The following is a 20,936-nucleotide window of genomic DNA, read 5'->3' as shown; positions in this document are numbered from 1 at the left end:
AGTGGAACAATATTAAATAATGGATATTGCAATGACAACACACAAAAGTCGTAGAAAAGAGAAATTTTCTAAGTTTTTTTTAATAGTGTAGATATATTTGGATAAGATTTATTTGAATATGAGATGATTTTTTTTTTTTGAATTATCATTAGAAAAGTTATATTATAGATAAAATCACGTTACAGAAACTATAATAGATAAAGTTAAAAATACGAAATATTGAACAACAAAAGAATTTTAAGTCTTGGCAATGTAATGATACCAAGTAATAAATATATTACCTATAACGATAAACAAGGAATAAAAACATAGAAAACTTTAATGTAGAAATATAGAGAAATAAGACTTAAGCATATATAAAAAGATTGAGTATAAAATTAAATAGTTAATATTCACCGCGCATCGCGCGGGTACGTATACTTATATATATGTAAAGGGAGGGTAGTCTAGCTTGATATTAAGCTAAGTGGCGTAATTTGAACAAGCCACTTGGCAACAAATTCTATTTGTCTTAATTTAAAAAGAAATTAAGTGACATTATTAAATGTACTCACCTAATTTGGTAGATTTTCTATTGGAGATATGTCTCTTTTTAAGTATTAGATTAATTGTGTAAATTTGGAAATGAAGAATAACTAATTCAAATCTCAAATTCGGTCAATCTCACGATGAAAGTTTTATTACATATTAATCTACTATCTTCTATATAAATATAAAAAGGAGACGTACTAAGAATTGTGTCAAAAATTGTATTACAGATTATCACTATTGTAGTAAAAGGGCTTTGAAAACTAAAAGGTATCTTCTAAAAAATGAGTTATTTATTAACCAAATGCCATAATTTAAAGGGTTTATATTTCATTTGCAAGATAATTAGTTTTCAAAAATTGCGGAGTCGATTTGAATTTAACTTTGAATTGAAAACTAAAAATACCGTTATTGAAATGATAAACCGTTATTAAAGTTAATAAATTTTTATGATTTTTTTAATATCGACGCGCATCGCGTGGTTACGAATACTAGTTACGGAAAACTAATCTCCTCTGATAAAGTAAATAAATGACTGATCATATCTTCCATCTTGTCCTATCATATCTGAACTGCTACCAACCAATTACTAATATCTTTCTCTTTCTTATAATTTAAGGAGCCTGATCATTCAGCACAATTGAGATAAGTTGAAAACTGTATTTTTAGTTAAAAAAAATAATCTAATAATCATGCAGACATATCTGTGCATGGGATGACAAATCTGAATGAACAATTACATGCATACAAAGAGATGTGCCTGAGAAACACATCATCTCATAACACTGGAATTTAAGACGCAAAATCTTTCAGTCGACATTTGTGATTTGTCAAAACAATATGTAAGGATGATCGGATGATACATACCATAATCAAGCTTGCGCCAAATAGAATTAAAATTAAAATTACAGTTAAATGTTGAGTGAAATTTACACACCAAAGGGTCAAAGGGGAACTACAACACTTTGCCACACATTTTTACCCTGAAGGATTAAAAGAAAGAATAAACAGTTGGCCTAAACTTTGTGACTTCATGCATGCTTCCTAAAGCTGTACCCGAGGCGTTCTATGCCAACTTGACAATAGACTCTTTATATATAACATAACGCACACAAATTAATCAAAACTTCAGTTCTTTTGTTCCTCACATTAAGATCAATCAGTGCAGCTATTCCCAAAATGAAGGTAACCAATGTTCTGTTAAAGTAAACTAAGACTTATTTTCTGATCCATAATTGTAGCAATATATCCTCATCCTCCTTTAAATTTTTGCAGTTACTCGGTTGGATGCATCGTAAGTTTCGACAGAACAGCAGTGAACCACTAAAGGATTTTTCTGTAGGTAAGTTTTTCTGTATGTTCCAAATTTCCTGCCATGCATACTAGTAAGAGCAGGCAGATTAAAGGTGACATTTATTGTGTCAGGGAATCCTTGTACTTGTCTTACTGGGCAGCCATCATTGGATGATTTACAAGGCTACCCAAAATCAAATTTCTACAATAAGTCGTTGAGCAAAGGCCAAAGAGACAATCACCTGAGAAAATCATTTGCTGGTCTAGAGGCAGCAGCAAGGGCAGAGGACGATCTCTCAGAAGAGTCATCTGCTGCTCTTTCTGAGCTCTTCCATGGGTTCCTTGCAATTGGTACACTTGGTACTCTTGATGATCCCTCGACACCAACATTTTCCATCTCCGTGGAAAATATAGCTGAAAAAGACACTGAAGTGACAGAAAATGAACTGAAGCTGATCAATGATGAATTGGAGAAGGTGCTGGGAGCTGAAGCTAATAAAGATGATGCTTGTAATCTTTCTTCAGGAAGAAACAGCTATGTTAGCACCGGGAGAAGCAGCCACGTTAGCACCGGGAGAAGCAGCCATGGTATGTTTGTGTAATTACATAACTAATAGAGAGTGTACACTTGTATTTACTTAATTATATATTCAACAGGTAGCACCATTACACTAAGTGGCAAGCAATTGGAAACTACAGAGAACAATGGAAATGGAACAACAATCTGTCCACTTCAAGGCTATCTGTTTGGATCAACTGTTGGATTGCCAGAGACAACTCCTGCTTCTGCTTCTGATAAGAAAGAACGTAGGCCTTCACTTGGTGAGCTCTTTCAGAAAACTAAACTAGCAGAAGAAAACTATGGAGCTAAATCTGAGAAGCGAATAGATAAGGATTCTGATAAATCTGCTGTGCACATCATGAAAAAATTACTGAAGAAAAAGATGCTTCATGCTTCCTCCCGACACTCAGTATCTTCTGGGGGAAATGTTGATTCAACTTCAGCAGAGCCAAAACTCCATAAGGTAGGTACTTTGGTCCTTCTCTAGGTAAAGGATAACCTTTTCCTTTATAGCTGGTTAAAAATAAACATAGATAACTGCTAAGTTCATGATCATCTAAGCTTTGAGATGAAGGGGATTTAATTTGTATCATCACATAAAGCTGTTTGATCAATAACATCAAATTGCTCGGAACTAATAGTACTTTTTGACAATATCCTGTGAAAGGAAAGTAAATCTCTGTAACAAGTTGACAAAAGTTCATTCGTCGTCTTCTCTTCCACAAATAACAACTAAATGATCTGACTTCTATAAATGCGAAAACATTCTTACCACTCATATCCATTTTTGGCACATGAAATGCCACCATATTCTTTTGGCAATTAATACACTGTTGTGCAAATAAGTCGGTATAATAGGACCTAATGGCACAGTACGTTCAGAAATCGAAATCTTTCAAGTAAGATGCAGCAGAACATCATTAAAGACACAGCACTTTTAGATTTCCAAAACCCTCAGGCAAAAAGGCATCAGAATACTCAACATTAAAGCAAAACAGACAGAATGAAGGTCATTGTATTTAAAATTTAACGCTTTCAATGGACTTAGGAGAAAGTACACTCACTAATTCAGGTATATTGTTAGTTGTATTTCCAAATACATTTTGTTAGGATCCAACTAAATACTGCAAGTTATGCAGATCCTACAAATGTTCCACAGAAAAGTCCATCCCGAGCGCTCAATAGCTGCTCGGAAGCCTGATAAGTCCTCGAAAGCTGAGAAGGCATATGACCGTGGAGGGCCATCACTTGCACGTGACGATATCACGATTATCCCTCCCCATCGCCTCTCAAAGGACAGCATCAAGGTCCTCAAGGGTCAGTCTCACATGCAACAATTCACACTAGATGGTGATATAAATGAGAACCGAGAATGCTGGATCAAAACTGATGCAGATTGTAAGTTCATGCCTGATTCTCAAATCAATCACATTTTGTTAATTAAAAAGAATCTGTAAACGTTTTGTTAGATAACTACTCTAATTATCCCTTAAAGATAACTTGGTTCTATAGAACATTAACCCCAATATCGTTCAATAAGATGCACACTTATTAGTCTGCATTATTAAGAAAAGCAACAAAAAATTTCCCTGTGCAAGATGTGGTATACTTGTTTTAGAAAAAAAAAAAAAAAAAGAGTAAACTTTTGGCAAGTTCATCTTAGCAAAACCAATTATATTTGTGACTAAGCATATTTTGTTTTGTTGTTGAATTTGTAGACCTGGTGCTGGAGCTCTGAATTGCCAAAGCAGCTCACATTGTAAGATATGTTTGCCTCTCCAAAATCTATGTACTGCCCCATTGTTTGAATGGTTATGTCATGATGAGACTGTCAGAGAAATATGAGAAAATAAAAGAGGGTAATCCTCTAAACATATGTGTGTGAGACGCATGTAAAACTTGAGATGTATTATCTAATATTGTTTTCTGCTGAAGATTTGTGTATTAATGTTGTCCCCCAATTACAGCAAATTTATGGTGAAATTTCTCTTTCGCGTTTAAATTTATGAACATACAGGCGGTTGCCATCCTCATGTAGCCTACTACACATAACAATCAGAAGCAGCAATCAGTACACTATTTATTAATCTTCTGGCCAAGGGAGTTTGCTTCAAAAAACTTGTGATTTTTGTCCAATATTATATTAATATGTGGAAAAGAAATTTACTAATTGTAATTGTAATGACCCCTTTGGTCGTTATAGTGTTTTTGACCCTTTTGCCCCTGTTGACCCTTCCCCGAGCCCTATTAGTACGATTTTGCCACGAGAGCATGGGTGGCACAGTTCCCGAGGTCATCGTGTGAGTTTTAGTGAATTTGAGCCTTTAAGCAAAAAATATTTGATCCAAAGTTGACTTTTAGGTAAACGAACCTTTTTTGGAATTCCGTCGATTCCGAGAGGTCCGGATGGTCGTTTGTGATTTGGTGGGATGTTCGGTTCGGTTCCCAAGGCACTTGGGAGCATTTTGGGCTATTGGTTGGAAAGTTTGTTTTAGGCCATTGGCGGTTGACTTCGTCAGCTTGACCTCCGTCGGAAATTCTGAGGCCATAGGTGAGTTCATAGTGCGTTTTTATGTGTGTGTGTGTATGCATGTTGGTTTTGTATCTGTGGGGCCTCGTGTGATTATTGGATTTTGGGTTGAAATTTGTGGAAGCCCAGAAAGTTTATGGTGTCTGGTGTCCGTTGTAGCGGCACCAGGCTTGCGGTAGCGGTCCCACTGTAGCGAGGGACTGACCGTTGTAGCGTGTGTGAAGGAATTGTGGCTAGCCGCCCCAGCGGATAGATATCCGCTGAGGCAGACTCGCGATAGCGGGTGGTAACGGCGGCTGGTCGAGTTCTCGTGGTGGTCGCCATAGCGGACTGAGTGGCGTTTTGGGGAGCAGGACAGAATTCATATTTATTGCTAAGTTAAAAACCCTTAAACCCTATCACTTCTCTCATCACTTTCTAAGCATACTTTGGGAGAGTTGGATAGCTAGGAATTGAATCTTCATTGTGGTAAGATCCTTAACCTTAGACTTCATTATTTAGATTCCTTAATCCTTAATCCATGCTAGAAATCTTTAGAATCAAAGAAGGAAGATGGTTTTTTATGATAATTTCTTGAAATGTGTTCTAGACTTCTTAAATGAAATTTGATGATGAAATTGACTAGTACAACCATAGAATTTGATGAATTCATAGTTGATAGGCCTAAACCTTCCATTAGTAGTTATTAATTTAAGGATTGAAAAATTAGGGTTCACATCCAAAATTGGGGGTTTCACTTTAATTCCGAATTTGGCTTAATCTTGAGTTAATCTAGCAATTGAATAGTGGTTTTTGATCATCTAGAGCATGAATTGCCATTTTCGCTTTCGAATTGCCTATTTTACACTTGTAGGTCCGTTTCCCCATTTGACATAGTTAGAATTGGACCTAAATTAGAAGTATAGAATATGGGTATTGTTCTTCTTGATTTCTAATGTAGAACTCGAATATGATTAGACTTTGAGTATTTGGAGGTGCAAAGAAATGGCAAGGCTAAGGTTTGACGGTTCGTGGCTCATGTTTGGCATTCCAGGTAGGTTACGACTTACTTTTTGGTTAGACTTTAGTTAGCGAATCATATGTAGAGTTAGTGATTGTTGGAGAAATCATGTACGCCTTCAGGTATGAAGTTGGGATGGATTCTGAAGTTGGGATGGATCCTTAGGTTGGTACTTTTTTTGATTTTGGTGTGTTGCCTTGTTGTGATTTATTGGCTTGTTTCCACGTGTGTGATATTAGATTAGATGCTTAGTCATCTTATCATGATTGAGATATGGCTATCCCTCACTTATTGGCATATCTTGGGCTGAGAAAGGAACTTGACTTGTTATTGATATCGAGAGATGTGTCCATGTGTGGCATGATTGATTTGATATGTAGTCATCATTCATTGATATTACGTAGTGTCCTCAATCTCATCTTTCATGATACTCTGATATGAATACTTAGTGACTTATTCATGGTTGTGAACCCGTATCTCTCAGCTATTGGTTATTCACTTGTGAAGAGGAAGGAATTGATATTGATCTTGATATTGGATATGTGTCCATGTGTGGCACGATTGTCATTGATATCATGCATGCATTCATACTTATATATTTGGATCAGGTTGCACGTCGTAACACACATATATATACACATATATTGGACCGGGTTGCACGTTCTGCAACACTTACTTGGATCGGGTTGCACGTACCGCAACACTGACTGGGATCAGGTTGCACATTTCATAATGTTGACTTTGATCGGGTTGTGCGCTGCAGCAGGTATATAGACTTCGCGGGTTCCAATGGGTCGCCCACTGTTGAGGCGTGTAAATCCTCCGCCCGAAGCATATGTGTATCATTGCATTGGATTGCATTCAAATTTCATTCATTTAACACATCTGATTTCTAGGTGTGGTTAACTATTGCATTGTACGGTGCTCGTGAACATTGACTTCCTGATTGGTTACTAAATTGGGATTGCCATGTATCTAATTAATACCTACTTGGGAATTGATGGACTCGAGGAGTAGAGACTATTCATAGGCTAATACTAGGGGGTTACAGATTACTAGTGTTGGTTGTACAGTCTTTGTTGTTTTTCTAAGGAATCGTGGAAAATTGGCTAACAGTGGTTAGGTGCTTCACTATAGGCTATGATTCGGTTATTTGATCCTTATATACTTGAGCTATTATTCTTGGATTGTGTGGTTTTTATACCTGATTGTGAGCATGTCTATTCTTTAGTCTCTTCCTTTGTATATGTTAACTAACTGTTGTCGGCCTATAATGCCTACTTAGTACGTGGTTTTTGTATTGACGCTGTCTCGCAACACTCTTTTTCAGGGTGTAGAGTTTTGAGATAGGTTCCGATTCCACTTCCACTTTTCGAGATTGGTTTTCAACCTGGCTTGCGAGTATCTAAGGTGAGCATCTGACAAGTCGCTGCCCGGAGACTCCTCTATCTCTGTCTTTATTTTCTTCCATTCAGACAGATTTATTTAACATTTGAGGCTTGTATTTTCTAGACGTTATTGTTGCTCTTATACGAGCCAGTTTCTTGGGGATTGTATATATATTCCGCGGTTATGATTATTTATGATTCAGACTTCTACTTATTCTGCTCTAGTTACTTTACTGTGGTTGGATTTATGAATTGAGAAAAGGGTTCGCCTACCGAGGTGAAAAATGGTAGGTGCACGTGCGACTTAGTGAATTTGGGTCATGATAAGTTGGTATCAGAGCCCTAGGTTATCCAATTTGTAAGTACAAGAGCATGTCTAGTAGAGTCTTGCGGATCAATACGATGAGCTCTGTACTTAACTGCGAAAGACTATGAGACATTTAGGAAACTTTCAATTCTTTCTTTCTTTCGTCTTTGCTTCATTCAAATAGGTATCTAGTCTATTCCAATTTATATTTGAACGTCTTTATCTTAATCATCCACGGAAGGTGGAAACTCGTGCTTAAATTCTTATGCGGGCGGTTTTGTTATGACGTAACTTGGTATGATACCAGAGGTGTCATCCTGATTCGGACGCATGACCAAGTTCAGTTTCTAGCTATAGTTTGAGGTTTCAGTTAAGTGGGATCGTGGTTAAGATTCGTTTATTGTGTGGGTTTCTTGAGAATTGGGAAAGATGGCACAAATAGTTAAATGATCTCCATGTTTTCAGCATTGGGTTGTTCGGAAGTGGCAAAAGTGCACTCATGGCTTAACGAGAGTGATTTGTTCGATCATATGATTGGTTTGGGGTAAAAAAAATTTAAAATCGTCAAGGTATTATAATGGTTTGCGTGACACTGGTGTACCAATGACAGATCAATGATTCATTAGTAGTATGTTATTAGATGTCGATATGTGGGGACGAGTAAAAGTTCAATAAGGATCATAGGATTTGGCAAAAGTATAGTGACCGCGTGTAAGAAAGAAGACAAGTTGAGAATAAGGACATGAAGGTTGATTTTGTGGGAAACGTGTAGCGAAGTAAGATTTCTTACGGTGTTTTGATATGAGTACTTTTTGTGTTAATGGGACGGAGGCGTAAAGAAGAGGATTTGGTTAGACTAATCAGTTATTCGGTAGGGAAAAATTGGTATCTACCGTGTTTTGTCAGGATAAGGTTGTAATCGGAACGAGAGTGGATTTCATATTCGGTTATGAAAAGTTAAGTTGGGCTTCGATGTGAATATATGGTAGAAGTTTGTGGGTTCTTCTACGAAAGTGGTTATTGATTCTAGATCGGAAAGCAAGGTTACTAATGGCGAGTGAAGACTTAAGATATCGGATAGCGGTAGTCCTGATCTTTTAGTAAGGGGTATGTTCGCAGGCTCGTTGTGTTTAGAAAACTAATAAGGAGATCGTGGGATCAATAGCTAGTTGATTTAAGGGTTACGTTACGGTCATGTATAGTAAAATATACATAAGGGTTAGTGTTGAGTTGGTAAGTTTGGTTATGTCGTGAGCCAATGGGAGCCGGTTATCGATTAATAAGAATGACTTTAGTGTTAGACAAGTGCGAAGTTCTAGTACTCAAGGAGTTATCGCGCATTCATCTAATGTTGGATTAGGGTTAAGAGCTTGTACCTATTATGTTCCTGTTATTACTGGTGTTGCTACTCGGTTGAGTTGATCAAATGAAGGGGATAATCGTACAAATGGTTAGAAGTGTTTTGATCCGATAATTGGGACGTTTGAAGTGGTAAATCAATGATGAGGTTCAAATTAATTCGAGTTATAGAGAACATTTTGAAATTTGAGTTAAGGGAATGTAAACAAAGGCACCTTGGTGGAGGTACGTGGGGACATTAGTAGGAATGTGTGTGTGATACGCTAGATTTATAGAGTATTCAGTTTTAGAGTTGAGTGAGTTAAGGGAACTCTAGTGTGTAGAGTGTGTGGTAATCTACTATCTCCAGGATTGACTAGGCTATTTGCAAGACTTATGATTATGCGGTATTCTAGTGAGTGGCTTCGAGAAATGGTCAGACGGTGGTGGTAAGAGTGAACTGATAGAAATTGAAGAATTGAAAGTCAAGAAAAGGTATTGCATAATTCAGATGAGGTATGATTGTTGAGTAAGCTTAAGAAGGAGTCTACATAAATGGGCTACGTGATATGATGAAAATTTGTGGGGTTTTGTGATTAGCGACTAGTCAGAAGCAAATTTCAGGCAACCAATATGTTAAGACTTATGGAAGTTGCTTGTGTGGTACACAATTGGATAGTTTCGTAACACCCTATGTTGACACCTAATTTTTTACCTCCGATAAGTTCATTTAATTATTCAGAGTCCCTGAACCGGAAACGGAGCAAAATATGCATTACATAAGTTAAACACAATTTTTGCCATTACATTTGGCAAAACACCAACAAGAGTACAACCGTATCTCATTTCACATTTTTTCACGTATTTCTAAGGAATTCAAGATATTCATTTATTTTATCAAAGTAGTAAAACAATTACGAGTCATCTATTTTAAGCATCTACAATCAGTTACCATATATTTTACTCCGTCAAGGTCGAGGAGCTTGAATTGATTAAGTAAAACGATAAGTGCATTTAATTTTAGCAAGTAACCGTTTAAGATAGAATTCATTTAATTTTTGAAGCCCCATTTAGTTGTAATTAAAATAATTTGATTATGCTAAAACAAAAAGCTTTATTTTTTAAATTATAGTATTTGAAAATTGGCCCGGAATATGTTGTATATACAATATATATATATATCTCCGACTAAGAAGGTCATAATCAATGAGCATAAAGACATATCCAACCAAGAAGGTCACAATGAATGAGCTAACGACATATCTGACCAAGAAGGTCACAATGAATAAGCATAAAGGCATATCTGACCACGAAGGTCACAATAAATAAGCATAAAGACACATCCGACCAAGAGAGTCATGACAAAGGACAAAAGGGCATATCGGACCACAAGGGTCTTAGCCAACACTATGGATGAAAGAGAGATTATCCAGCCACAAGGGCCATATTTGTCATCTGCACGCCAAAAAGGCCATTCATTCATAAAAACAAGCACTTCCAAGAGAGCCATTCATACAAACAAGCACTGCCATGAGGGCCATGCCATAAGGGCCATTCATTCATCTGGAGACAAGCACTGCAATAAGAGCCATGCCGAGAGGGCCATTCATTCATACAAACAAGTATCGCCAAAAGGGCCATTCATACAAATAACATTGCTTAAAGGGTCATTCATACAAACAACATTCGTCAAAAGGGCCATTCATGCAAACAACATTTCCAAAAGGGCTATTCATTCAAAGACGTTTTGCCAAAAGGGGTCATTCATTCAAACGATTTTGCCAAAAGGGGTCATTCATTCAAACAATTTTGCCAAAAGGGTCATTCATTCAAGAAAAGCAGGCCAAGAGGGTCGTTCATCAAAGAGATCATGCATAAATCACGTGGTACATCTGCAATGCTGCCAACATATGGAAACAAGTACAGGGCCGCCAAGAAGCAGCAGGTACACTGAACCAAATCCAGACCCTTGCAGAGCAAACGTGGAACTTTTTCTTAAGCAGCCGGTCAACGAAGGGGAAGTTGTTGACACCTAATATTTGACCTCCGATAAGTTTATTTAATTATTCAGAGTCCCTGAACTGTAGATGAAGCAAAATATGCATTACATAAGTTAAACACAATTTTACAAAAAATTGTCCTGATGACATTTTGCCGTTACATTTGGCAAAACACCGACAAGAGTACAACCGCATCTCATTTCACATTTTTTCACGTATTTCTAAGGAATTCAAGAATATTCATTTATTTTCTCAAAGTAGTAAAACAATTATGAGTCATCTATTTTAAGCATCTACAATCAGTTACCAAATATTTTACTCTGTCAAAGTCGAGGAACTTGAATTGATTAAGTAAAACAATAAGTGCAATTTATTTTAGCAAGTAACTGTTTAAGTTAGAGTTCGTTTAATTTTTTAGACCCAATTTAGTTGTAATTAAAATAATTTGATTATGCTAAAATGAAAAGCTTTATTTTTTAAATTATAGTATTTGAAAATTGGCCCGGAATATGGTGTATATACAATATATATACGTACATATATATATATATATATACAAAAATACATTAAAACACGGGCTTCCCTTTTCTTTTCTTTTTTTAAATCCATCGGGTTCAGCCTAATAAGGCCGAGCCGGCCCAACCCTTCACTAATATATATACTCTTATACGTACCATACGCCCCTTTTGGCATTTTGTTGCCTTTCAGGTAGGGTTTCCAAACCCTAGCTGCGCTACCTCTCGATTCCACATTCTTTCTTTTTTCATCATCTTGGCCATTTTTGACAATTTTTCAGAGGCGACAGGCCTCGCTTAGTCTTTACAAGGGCCATGTAGAGTAGCAATTATTGCAACATCCATATGGCCACATATTTTCCACCATTTGGACTCCCAAACACGGCATATCCCTCATCCTTTTCAATTTTTGATTAGTTTTACAGTCAAGGCCTGCAATTTCTTTATGGCTTTTGTTGTTTTGTGCTCGAGAATCCTTAATTCCTATTGGTGGGTTCATGCACTATTGAGATCGAACCCAGAGAGGTTCAAATCGAACCATCCGTGTTAATTTAAGTCATTTTTAACCGTAGGATTCATTTTTTTTAATATAGAATTTTCAGAAACTTGCACAGTCCCACATCGATGGATTAGCATTTTTGTTCGATTTGGGGTTCTTATAAATAGAACCTCATTTCATTACAAACACAGATGGACAGATACAAATAGACCCATATTTTGAGCACTTAAAGCTTAAAATTAGGTTTTCAGTTCAAAAATTTAACTTAGCTTTCCAAGTTCAGTCTTTAGTTTCAAAAGTTTAACTTCTTATTTTCATTTTGTGGTGGCTGAGTTCTTGGATTGGAAGCACTAAGGCTCCGAATTCGATCTCGACCCGGCTGTGCTACAAAAAGGTAATTACTTATCATTTTATTGCTTTATTTATGTCTTTGCTGAGTTTAGGTGTTTATCTCTTAGGTTAGTTCTGTTTTGTTAGTTTTGTGTATTAGTATAGTTATTTGTTGCTTAATTAAGTATTATGTGCTTAGTTTAAAGTAGCTTGATATGCTTAACTTTTCCCCTGTTCAAGGAATTACTAAATAGTTTTTCCATCTGATTTGATATTATGTTATCAGCTTTGTGTTGACTTGTACTGCTGTTTCTCTTCAATGGTGTAACAACTTGTTTGGTCGTTATAGTCTTTCCGGCACTTTCGCCCCTTTCTGATCTTGGTTAGCTCATTTTTGCACGAAGGGACCATTGACACGCTTTTTGAGGTGCCTAGATTTGATTCGAGCGAGTTTTTGTGAAATTTAGGCTTAAAGCAAAAAAGAGTTGACTCAAAGTTGACTTTTGGGTAAAAGGACCTTTTTCAGAAATTCGTCAATTCCGAGAGGTCTGGATGGTCTTTTAGAATTTGTGTGTATATCTAGTTCGGTTCTCAATGCACTCGGATGCATTTTGGGATTTGGGTTGGGAATTGAAATTGAGGTATCGGGGTTGACTCGGTCAACAAGACCTCCGTTGAAAATTTTGAGGCCATGAGTGCGTTCGTAGCGTGTTTTTATATGTGTATGTGTATGTGGTTTGTGAGCAGATGGCCTCGGGAATTAGACGAAAATTCGGGTTGATTTGTGAAAATGAGAATAGTTTCTGGTGTTTGTTGCCTGCTTTGGCGGCACCAGCATCGCGGCAGTGGTATCGCTGTAGCGGTGACCCTGCCGCTAAGCGATCTGTGCCATTTGGGCATGACCGCTGGGGCGTTAATATTGTGGCGAAAGTGGGTGACGGGCAGTTAATTTATTAAATGAAGTGTTAAATGGCTTAAGTTCCTAATTTATTTACATTCCGAAAATTGAGCTCTTGGGAACAACTCTAGAAGATTCTTGGTGAAGATTCTTAATGGTAAGTCCTTCTAATCCCTTTGCTATTTTATAATCCCTAATCATCTTAGAATCTCTTTTTCCTTATTAGTTTATTAGTAATGGAAGATTACAGTGGATTTAACGTATATCTCATCTAGGCTTCTAAATCAAGAATTGTTGGCTAGGTTTATGGTAAATTATGATGTATCTAAGGTTGTTAATTAAATACCTTCCATTATTAGTATTGAATTCTTGAATTTAAGAGTTAGGGACCCAACAATTGGGGGTTTTTCTTGGATTTCAAAATTGGATGAATCCTTGAGTTAATTTAGCAATTGGTTGATGGGTTTTGATCACCTAGTATTTAATTGGATAATTTGCCCCCGAATTTCCCTTTTTGACCTTCTGGGCCCCATTTCTCTAAATTCTAGGGCCCCAAATAGATATGCTGCAACCGTACTGTTATGATAAGACGATGATAAGAAGAAAAGGTTATGTGCATAGGTATAAGAAAGTAAGAAAGGGGCCTAAAGGCTATTGTACAGGGTAAAATGTAATTCCGTAAGGATACAGACTTATTTGCTATAGCCGATTGGATGCTTTGATGAAATGATTCAAGGTACAAAGATTAGAGTGAGTAATGGAACGTTGACAAGGGAATTTTCGTAAGTCACGGAAACATTAGTGAAAGTGGTCTGACTCTGATCATGATTCTGTATGTCATACTTCTGCGCCCCTGATTTTGATGAGGCTCTATCTATTATGCTTCGTACCGACCACGATTACGTTTACGTACGATACGTCTCGTACGTCCGACTACGATTACAAATCGTACGATACTATCTCTGTACGGCGACTCGATCACGGATCCGTACGGCATACTTCCATACGTCCGACTCGACTACGGATCTATTCGATATAGTTCGGTACATCGACTCGATTATGGGTTTGTCCGATATGCTCTTATGCGTACGCTCGATTACGAATACGTTTGATATAACGTATGCTATGCTTCGTACTTCGATTCGGATATGACTCCGTTTGACATCCGTCGATCTTCCGGTTCGATGAAGATTTTGTTCATGTTATATATCTTGTTTGAGATTATACGAGCCGCTAGACTAATAAGGATCCCGAACAATCCGAATATGGTAACGTCGGACGAGGATAAAAAGGAGTTAGAAAACGCATGCCCTTACAAGTGTTCAGACCAAATACGAGTATGTAGTTAGTAAGAGGACCTCCCCGGAAATGTTTGTGAGACCTATAAGGCTAATATAACATTCGAGGACGAATGTTCTAAAGGGGGGGAGGATGTTATATCCGGCATTTTAGCATATTCGGAAAATGCGAAATAATTTCGATTCGTAAAGAATAAGGTCATATGTTGATTGGGATTAAGATATGTGTGTGTTGTTCATGAAATATAGTGGTGTGAAAATACGGAGGAAGGCCAAGGGCAAAATTAGAATTTTGGAAATTAGTTTCGGGAATTACAAAACAAGAATTTTAACCAATTGGGCTCAAAGGAATAAGAGAAATTGAGGCCCAAAAGTTAAAGGGGTGGCCGGCCATTGTAGGATGGCCCAAACCCATGTGGGGGTCTAATTTGTAGTATTAAAAGATGACTTAAGTCATCTTTAACTTGTAGAAAAATCAAGAAACTTGAAGAAGAAAAGACCACCCCAAGTTTCGGCCATGACCATGGAATTTTAGCTCCTTGAAACCTTGCTTCTAAAATTATTTTCTTGTGATATTCCTACTAATTCAAGGCTCCTCCACAACTTGGTGTGGTTACTTTGGGGGATAGGACACTTGATTCATCAATCTAGCGTTTTGGACAAGTGAAAGACTTTGGAAGAAAAGGTAAGATTTCATCCCCTTTTATGTGTTGTAAGGCCTTTGTTTATGTTGTAGTGTGTGGAGAAGAATAAAAGTCATGAAAATAGGGGGTATATGCATGTGGCCGAATGCATGTGTATGTGTATAGATGAATGAACCAATTTTATTTTGATGTTAGAGTGAATAAAATTGAAGGGAAATCATGAGATTATGGTGTGTGCATGCATGGCCGTGTGGTGTGTGTGTGTGTTATGGCCGTGTAGTGCCCTATGTGGGGAAGATGTTATTGAATTTGTTTGGTATGCTAATTGTGTTGTTATGGTATTATGAAGTGAATGGAAGGTTGATGGTTCTTGTTGTCATGGAAAATATGTTGTAAGGTTGTTGTAGGAAAATATGCAACTTTGTGATAGTTTATGTAAATATAAGAATGAAGTCGTTAAGATGCAAAGTATGGTTGTTGTTAATGAAATTGGAAGACAAAAATGTGTTAAGAAGGTTTATATTGAAAATTGGAAGTTTTGGATGAATTATGGTTTGATGGAAATTTTGTATATTTTGTAGAATAATGAGAAATGCGTCCAAATTGTATTTGAATGGCCGTAAATTAGTAGACAAGTATGAAAACGTCGATATTGGATTGAAAGTGTGAAGTTAGAATGGAAGTTATTGCATTATGAAGAAAGTAATACTATTCATGCTAGAATGCGTTTTAATTCGATTATTGATGTGGTTGATGTTGTTGTTGGGTTGGTTGTTGCTATTTTGGCCGAGTTTAATTCTCGGGGATGTTGGATTTATAGGGAAGATGCTGCCCAAATTTTTGTAGATAAATGGGGGGCTAAGAATAAGCTTTCTAAGGCATGTGACTTATGTTTGGTAACTTTGACCAATTGTAGATTCTGAAGCAAACGGGATTTGAGTTTAAGCGAGCATAAGGCGTGTGCAAGGTATGTAAAGCCTATCTTTCCTTCTTTTGGCATGTCCTAGTTCTATTGGGTTAAGATCGGAACCTCGGGGATAATTACGCTCTTAGAAATCCGAGTTTGATTTGGTATACTATTCATTCAGCGCAATTGAACTATAATCCTTATATTTGGCTAAAAGAATGCTTAAACCTTTGTAACTCTCGCAAATGTATTTGAATCATTCCGAAACTCTTATGAATAACCTTAGGGAGCCTAATGTTTGTAATTTATGTCCGCCGCCTCGACCTGACCCGAGGTGGGCCCGCAAGTCCTGAGACTCCCCTTATTCGATTCGTTTGACTCATCTTCGTACGACGTGAAAGGAAAACGTTTGCCTATGACTCCAAGGTCCGTTTGAAATGTCCTATAACGTTATTTGAACGCTCATTACTATGATTGATACTAAATTTTTCCGAGAATGACCTACGATGTGTTTTTCGAAAAATTGATAAACTAAAAGTCCGTAACTTTGGTATATTAGTTCTGATCAACTCGATACTCATTTTGAGCCTTCTGAGGCTAATGTCTAAGTATATGCAATTACGTGTCGAGTCTTGGGATTTACTTTTGATATGCATATGGTTTCTGCACTACTCCGCTCGTGCCTATAGTATGACTTCGTTCACGGTGCCGGGCCGATTTTGTGATCGTGCGCTTTATGACACATTCGGCGGTATGATGTGTTACGGTTTCCGAGACCTCGCCATAGGGCCGGATTCCGTTGATGGTGTTATGATGTGATATGGCATCCGATATACTACGATGATTTGATGTGTGTGATGTTATGATGTGTTCGGAGATATACGGAGATTTGAAAACTTCGGAGTATGATGTGTTGTGGAACCGGCTGTGGGGTGACCACGTTCCGAGCCTTATGCATGACTTTTATTTGCATTACGTACATTTGCATTCCGCAAAGTTTGATCTGTTACTTCGTATTTGTTTTTCGTATCTTCTCGACTCGGTCATGATTTGAGTTACCGTATTCTCCCGCTTTACATACTCGCACTTCTTTCGTCACCGACCCCCCTTTCTTGGGCCGCGTTTCATGCCCGCGTGCACAGACGCTCGATTGGGTGATCCTCCGGTTTAGGCTACCCATTACGCTACTTTGGAGTGCTCCCCGATCCGGAGCCCACATTTGGTATATATGTTTTGCTATGCATATTCTGTACATTTGTGATCGTTCGGGCACGGCGGGGGGGGCCCGTCCCGTCATATGTTCATATGTTCGTTCGTTTGTAGAGGTCCGTAGTCATATTCGTGGGTCATGGGTCCGGTTTGTTCGTATATGATTCCGATGTGCGTCCTTAAGCGGCCGTTGTTGCTATGGCCGATATGGCCCACATGTTTGTATGTATGTGTATAATCCGGGGCGATGTGCATTCCGCCGCTTTGAATTTGATATGATGATTCGCACGGGCGACCGCTTAGGATAGCATTCGTTTCGTATTTGTGTGATGTGCGCTATCGCTATCGGTGCGTATAATGTCCGTTTAATACGGATATGCCCTAATATGATAATACGGTTCGTAAGTTTGTTTGGGTGCCTAAGTAGGGCACCAGTCACGGCCCACGGGGCTGGGTCGTGACATATATATATATATATATATATTGTATACATGCTTATAATAAGTGCATAAAATAATGTCTAACCAGGTTTTCTTTCTCTTCCTTCTCCTTTCCACCTATTCCGCCATTCAGACTGGATCTCTCACGATCCAATTTCACTAAGTCACGCGGGCACTTACCTTTCCCACCTCAGTAGGCGAACCCTTATCCTAACAATTGCAAGTCATAAATAAACAATTAAACAAGCGGGAGAGATAAAATCACGTAAGTCTAACGATAATCATATAGAAATGTGCGGAAGTAAGGAAATACATCAAATTCACCCAGAGTCTAGTCTAACCATACAAGAGCATCTAACTTGATTCTATAAGTCTGGAGGTATCACTAATACATCAAAAGTCTGAATATGTCTCGGAATGGTAATTAAGACATAAATAAAAGAAGAATCTTGAAGGCGGCGGACTTCCTCGTGCTCACCCTATAGACTCTAAACATCAACTCTCGGTACGATTATCAGCCACGAGAAACAGAGGTCAATCCCACCTGAAATTCTGCATTCATAAAAGAATGCAGCAAGTGCAAGTTAGTGCAAACAACAATACTGGTAGGTATCATAGGCCTACTGAGACTAATTGACATATATAAAGACAATAAGGTAAGAGAAAACAAGCAAACCATAGAGTAATAGTCCTGCTTATAAGAAATCGACTCACATAATCAATCCTTGATGTAACAACTAGCCCCAAGTGAAACAAATATCCAAGTATACCGAAAATCAAGTCCCATCAAGACAAATCAACACGTAGCCCATATCAAAATACAGTCCAAGAATATGACCAACACAGTATCCAAATCATAAGCAACCACGAAGCATAATCAAGCAATGCAATATGAGATATGAATGCAATGCAATGCAATGCCTGTACTCTTGTACTCCGACAGCGGAATACCTCCACACCTCGACAGCACAACCCATGGGGGACCCGCGAAGTCCAAGCACCGTCACTCCGCACACAGCTCAGAGGACCCAATTATCTATAAGTATCGCAATATCGGCGTTCCATGTCAGCCCCTCCGCACACAGCTCAGATGTGACTTACCATGTTCCATAATCATCAATGTTCCTTCTCGTTTCCATCAATAGTGCCAGTCACACAGCACAATAAAATGATATGAAATGAACATGGAACGATGCAAGTATAATAATAAATAATATCAAGTTCAAGTTGTGCCACACACAGCGTACCGATATCATCAACAAGCGATCCACACAATAATCATAATGAATCTCCAATTTCCATAACTTTAAGAGCCAACTATCCCAAAATGGCTATACAAATAACAAGGTGTACACTAGGTGCCAATATCAATATCAACTAGTTTAATCCTTCTGATTTACTCCCAATTAACAAGCAATCCAACAATTTATACACAATGTATCAAACAGGGTCCTATGGAATCTACAGGCCACTAGCCCGATCAAAAAAGTCACAAGCAATACCAAACCTTAAGGCAACATCCAACCCAACTTCATACCCGAAGGTTTACATGAACTCTCCGATAATATTATCTAAACATACGCTTCGCTAATCAAAGTCCCACCATAAGGTAAACCGTAACCTACCTAGAAGGCCGAATAGCAATATCACCAACAATCACATCTTAGCCTTTCCTTTACTTTGGGCCTCGAGATCAAGAAAGTCTTAGAGAAGAAATCAGTGAAAAACCCTCTAAAATTGCCTCCGTAAGCCTCAAGAATGAGTATAGAAAATGACTTAATGTCTAAGGGTTTTAACACATTAAAAGGCCTCTGACTCAGCTAATACTGTTTCTGCGGCAGCGGTCCCGCCTCGACGGCCACTCAGACCGCTATGATGGCCCACTCACAAATGCACTTAGCCGCTTGCAGAACAGCAAATTACGGCGAGTGCTGATAAGGTGCGATGCGGTGTCGCTATAGCATGTGCACCGGAACATTCCCTAGAATAAACACAATCTTAATCCCGAAATCCTGACTAATACCCGAGGTTATCTGCTCACAAACCACATAGACAAACATATATAAAACACGCTACGAACGCACTCGTGGCCTCAGAATTCCCAACGGAGGTCTCGTTGGACAAGTCAGCCCCTGATACCTCAATTTCAAATTCCTAATCAAGTCCTAAAATGCACCTAACTGCATTTGGAATCCAACCAGATATGCGCACAAGTTCTAAATGACCATCCGGACCTCTCAAAATTGACGAATTTTTAAAAAAAGGTCCGTTTACCCAAAAGTCAACCTCGAGTTAACTATTTTTCGCTCAAAGCCAAATTTCTCAAAAAGTCACCCAAATCAAATCCAACACCTCGAGAGGTGCGTCAACGGTTCGCTCAGGTCAAAAGTGAGCTAACAAACTTGGGGAAAGGTCAAAGAGAGCCGAAAAGACTATAACGACCAAGCGGGTCGTTACAGTGTCAAAACCACTGTTGGGCTGAGGCCCAACAGATATTCTTTCGCCAAAAAGTTCGTGGATGAGTTAACGGGAAGCTCGCCTTGTCCCGTCATTAGCCGACAGCCCCCCACGACCTGTGCCACCGCCGGCCTACTACGGGCGCGCAGCGGGTCATCGTCGGCGTTTTTCATGAGTACACGCCGGTGTCGTAGCACGGACTAGCCATGCATGATGCCATGTGCCCACTCTACTACACGCCCACTGCCCGCACGCCTCGCCCAGTGTCAGTCACCTTGAAGTGCCCTCAACACCTCTAACCCCCTTATATAGGCTGTAAAAAAAAACCAAGTGTCAGTAGTAGACATGTTTTTGCCAAAGAATCATACAAAACCCGTACAACCCCAATGTGCACATTATAGTGTACAACTCATCTAATGAATTCACAAATGACTTATAAGCATTGCAAATAATAGTTTTCATAAAAAATATTTTTTTGAATATTAATTTATTAATTCAAAAAATATATAATAAATAGATAAAATAATAGAAGAATGTACGAAAAATATAAAAACTTTAGAAAAAAATCCCAACGCATCAAGAAACCTTCAAATATATAATACACTATAAATTCGTATAAACAATGTCACATATAATATATTAAAATCCAAGAAAATACGTAAAATCAATGAAAAATTAAAAAAAAAAAACGTAAAATATAAAAACATTGTGAAAGTAACATAGAAAGGTGAGGGAGATGCCAGAACATGATAATTGGGTATTAAACTTTAACGAAAGCGTTGAGAATAGACTT

General features: G+C 38.1%; 1 protein-coding gene across 1 annotated transcript; it reads left to right on the top strand.

Moving 5' to 3' along the window:
• The first annotated feature begins 1,550 nt into the window (after positions 1 to 1,550).
• LOC132067312 (protein LAZY 1-like) lies at positions 1,551 to 4,317 on the top strand. Its single transcript, XM_059460507.1, has 6 exons — positions 1,551 to 1,713; positions 1,804 to 1,870; positions 1,954 to 2,409; positions 2,479 to 2,846; positions 3,523 to 3,781; positions 4,102 to 4,317. The coding sequence occupies exons 1-6, from the start codon at positions 1,708 to 1,710 to the stop codon at positions 4,119 to 4,121; spliced, it is 1,176 nt and encodes a 391-aa protein (XP_059316490.1). The 5' UTR covers positions 1,551 to 1,707; the 3' UTR covers positions 4,122 to 4,317.
• The last annotated feature ends 16,619 nt before the right edge of the window (positions 4,318 to 20,936 follow it).

This window comes from Lycium ferocissimum, chromosome 8 (genome assembly GCF_029784015.1).
Source record: "Lycium ferocissimum isolate CSIRO_LF1 chromosome 8, AGI_CSIRO_Lferr_CH_V1, whole genome shotgun sequence".
Lineage (NCBI taxonomy): Eukaryota > Viridiplantae > Streptophyta > Magnoliopsida > Solanales > Solanaceae > Lycium > Lycium ferocissimum.
This window is presented reverse-complemented; position numbering and strand designations above follow the sequence as displayed.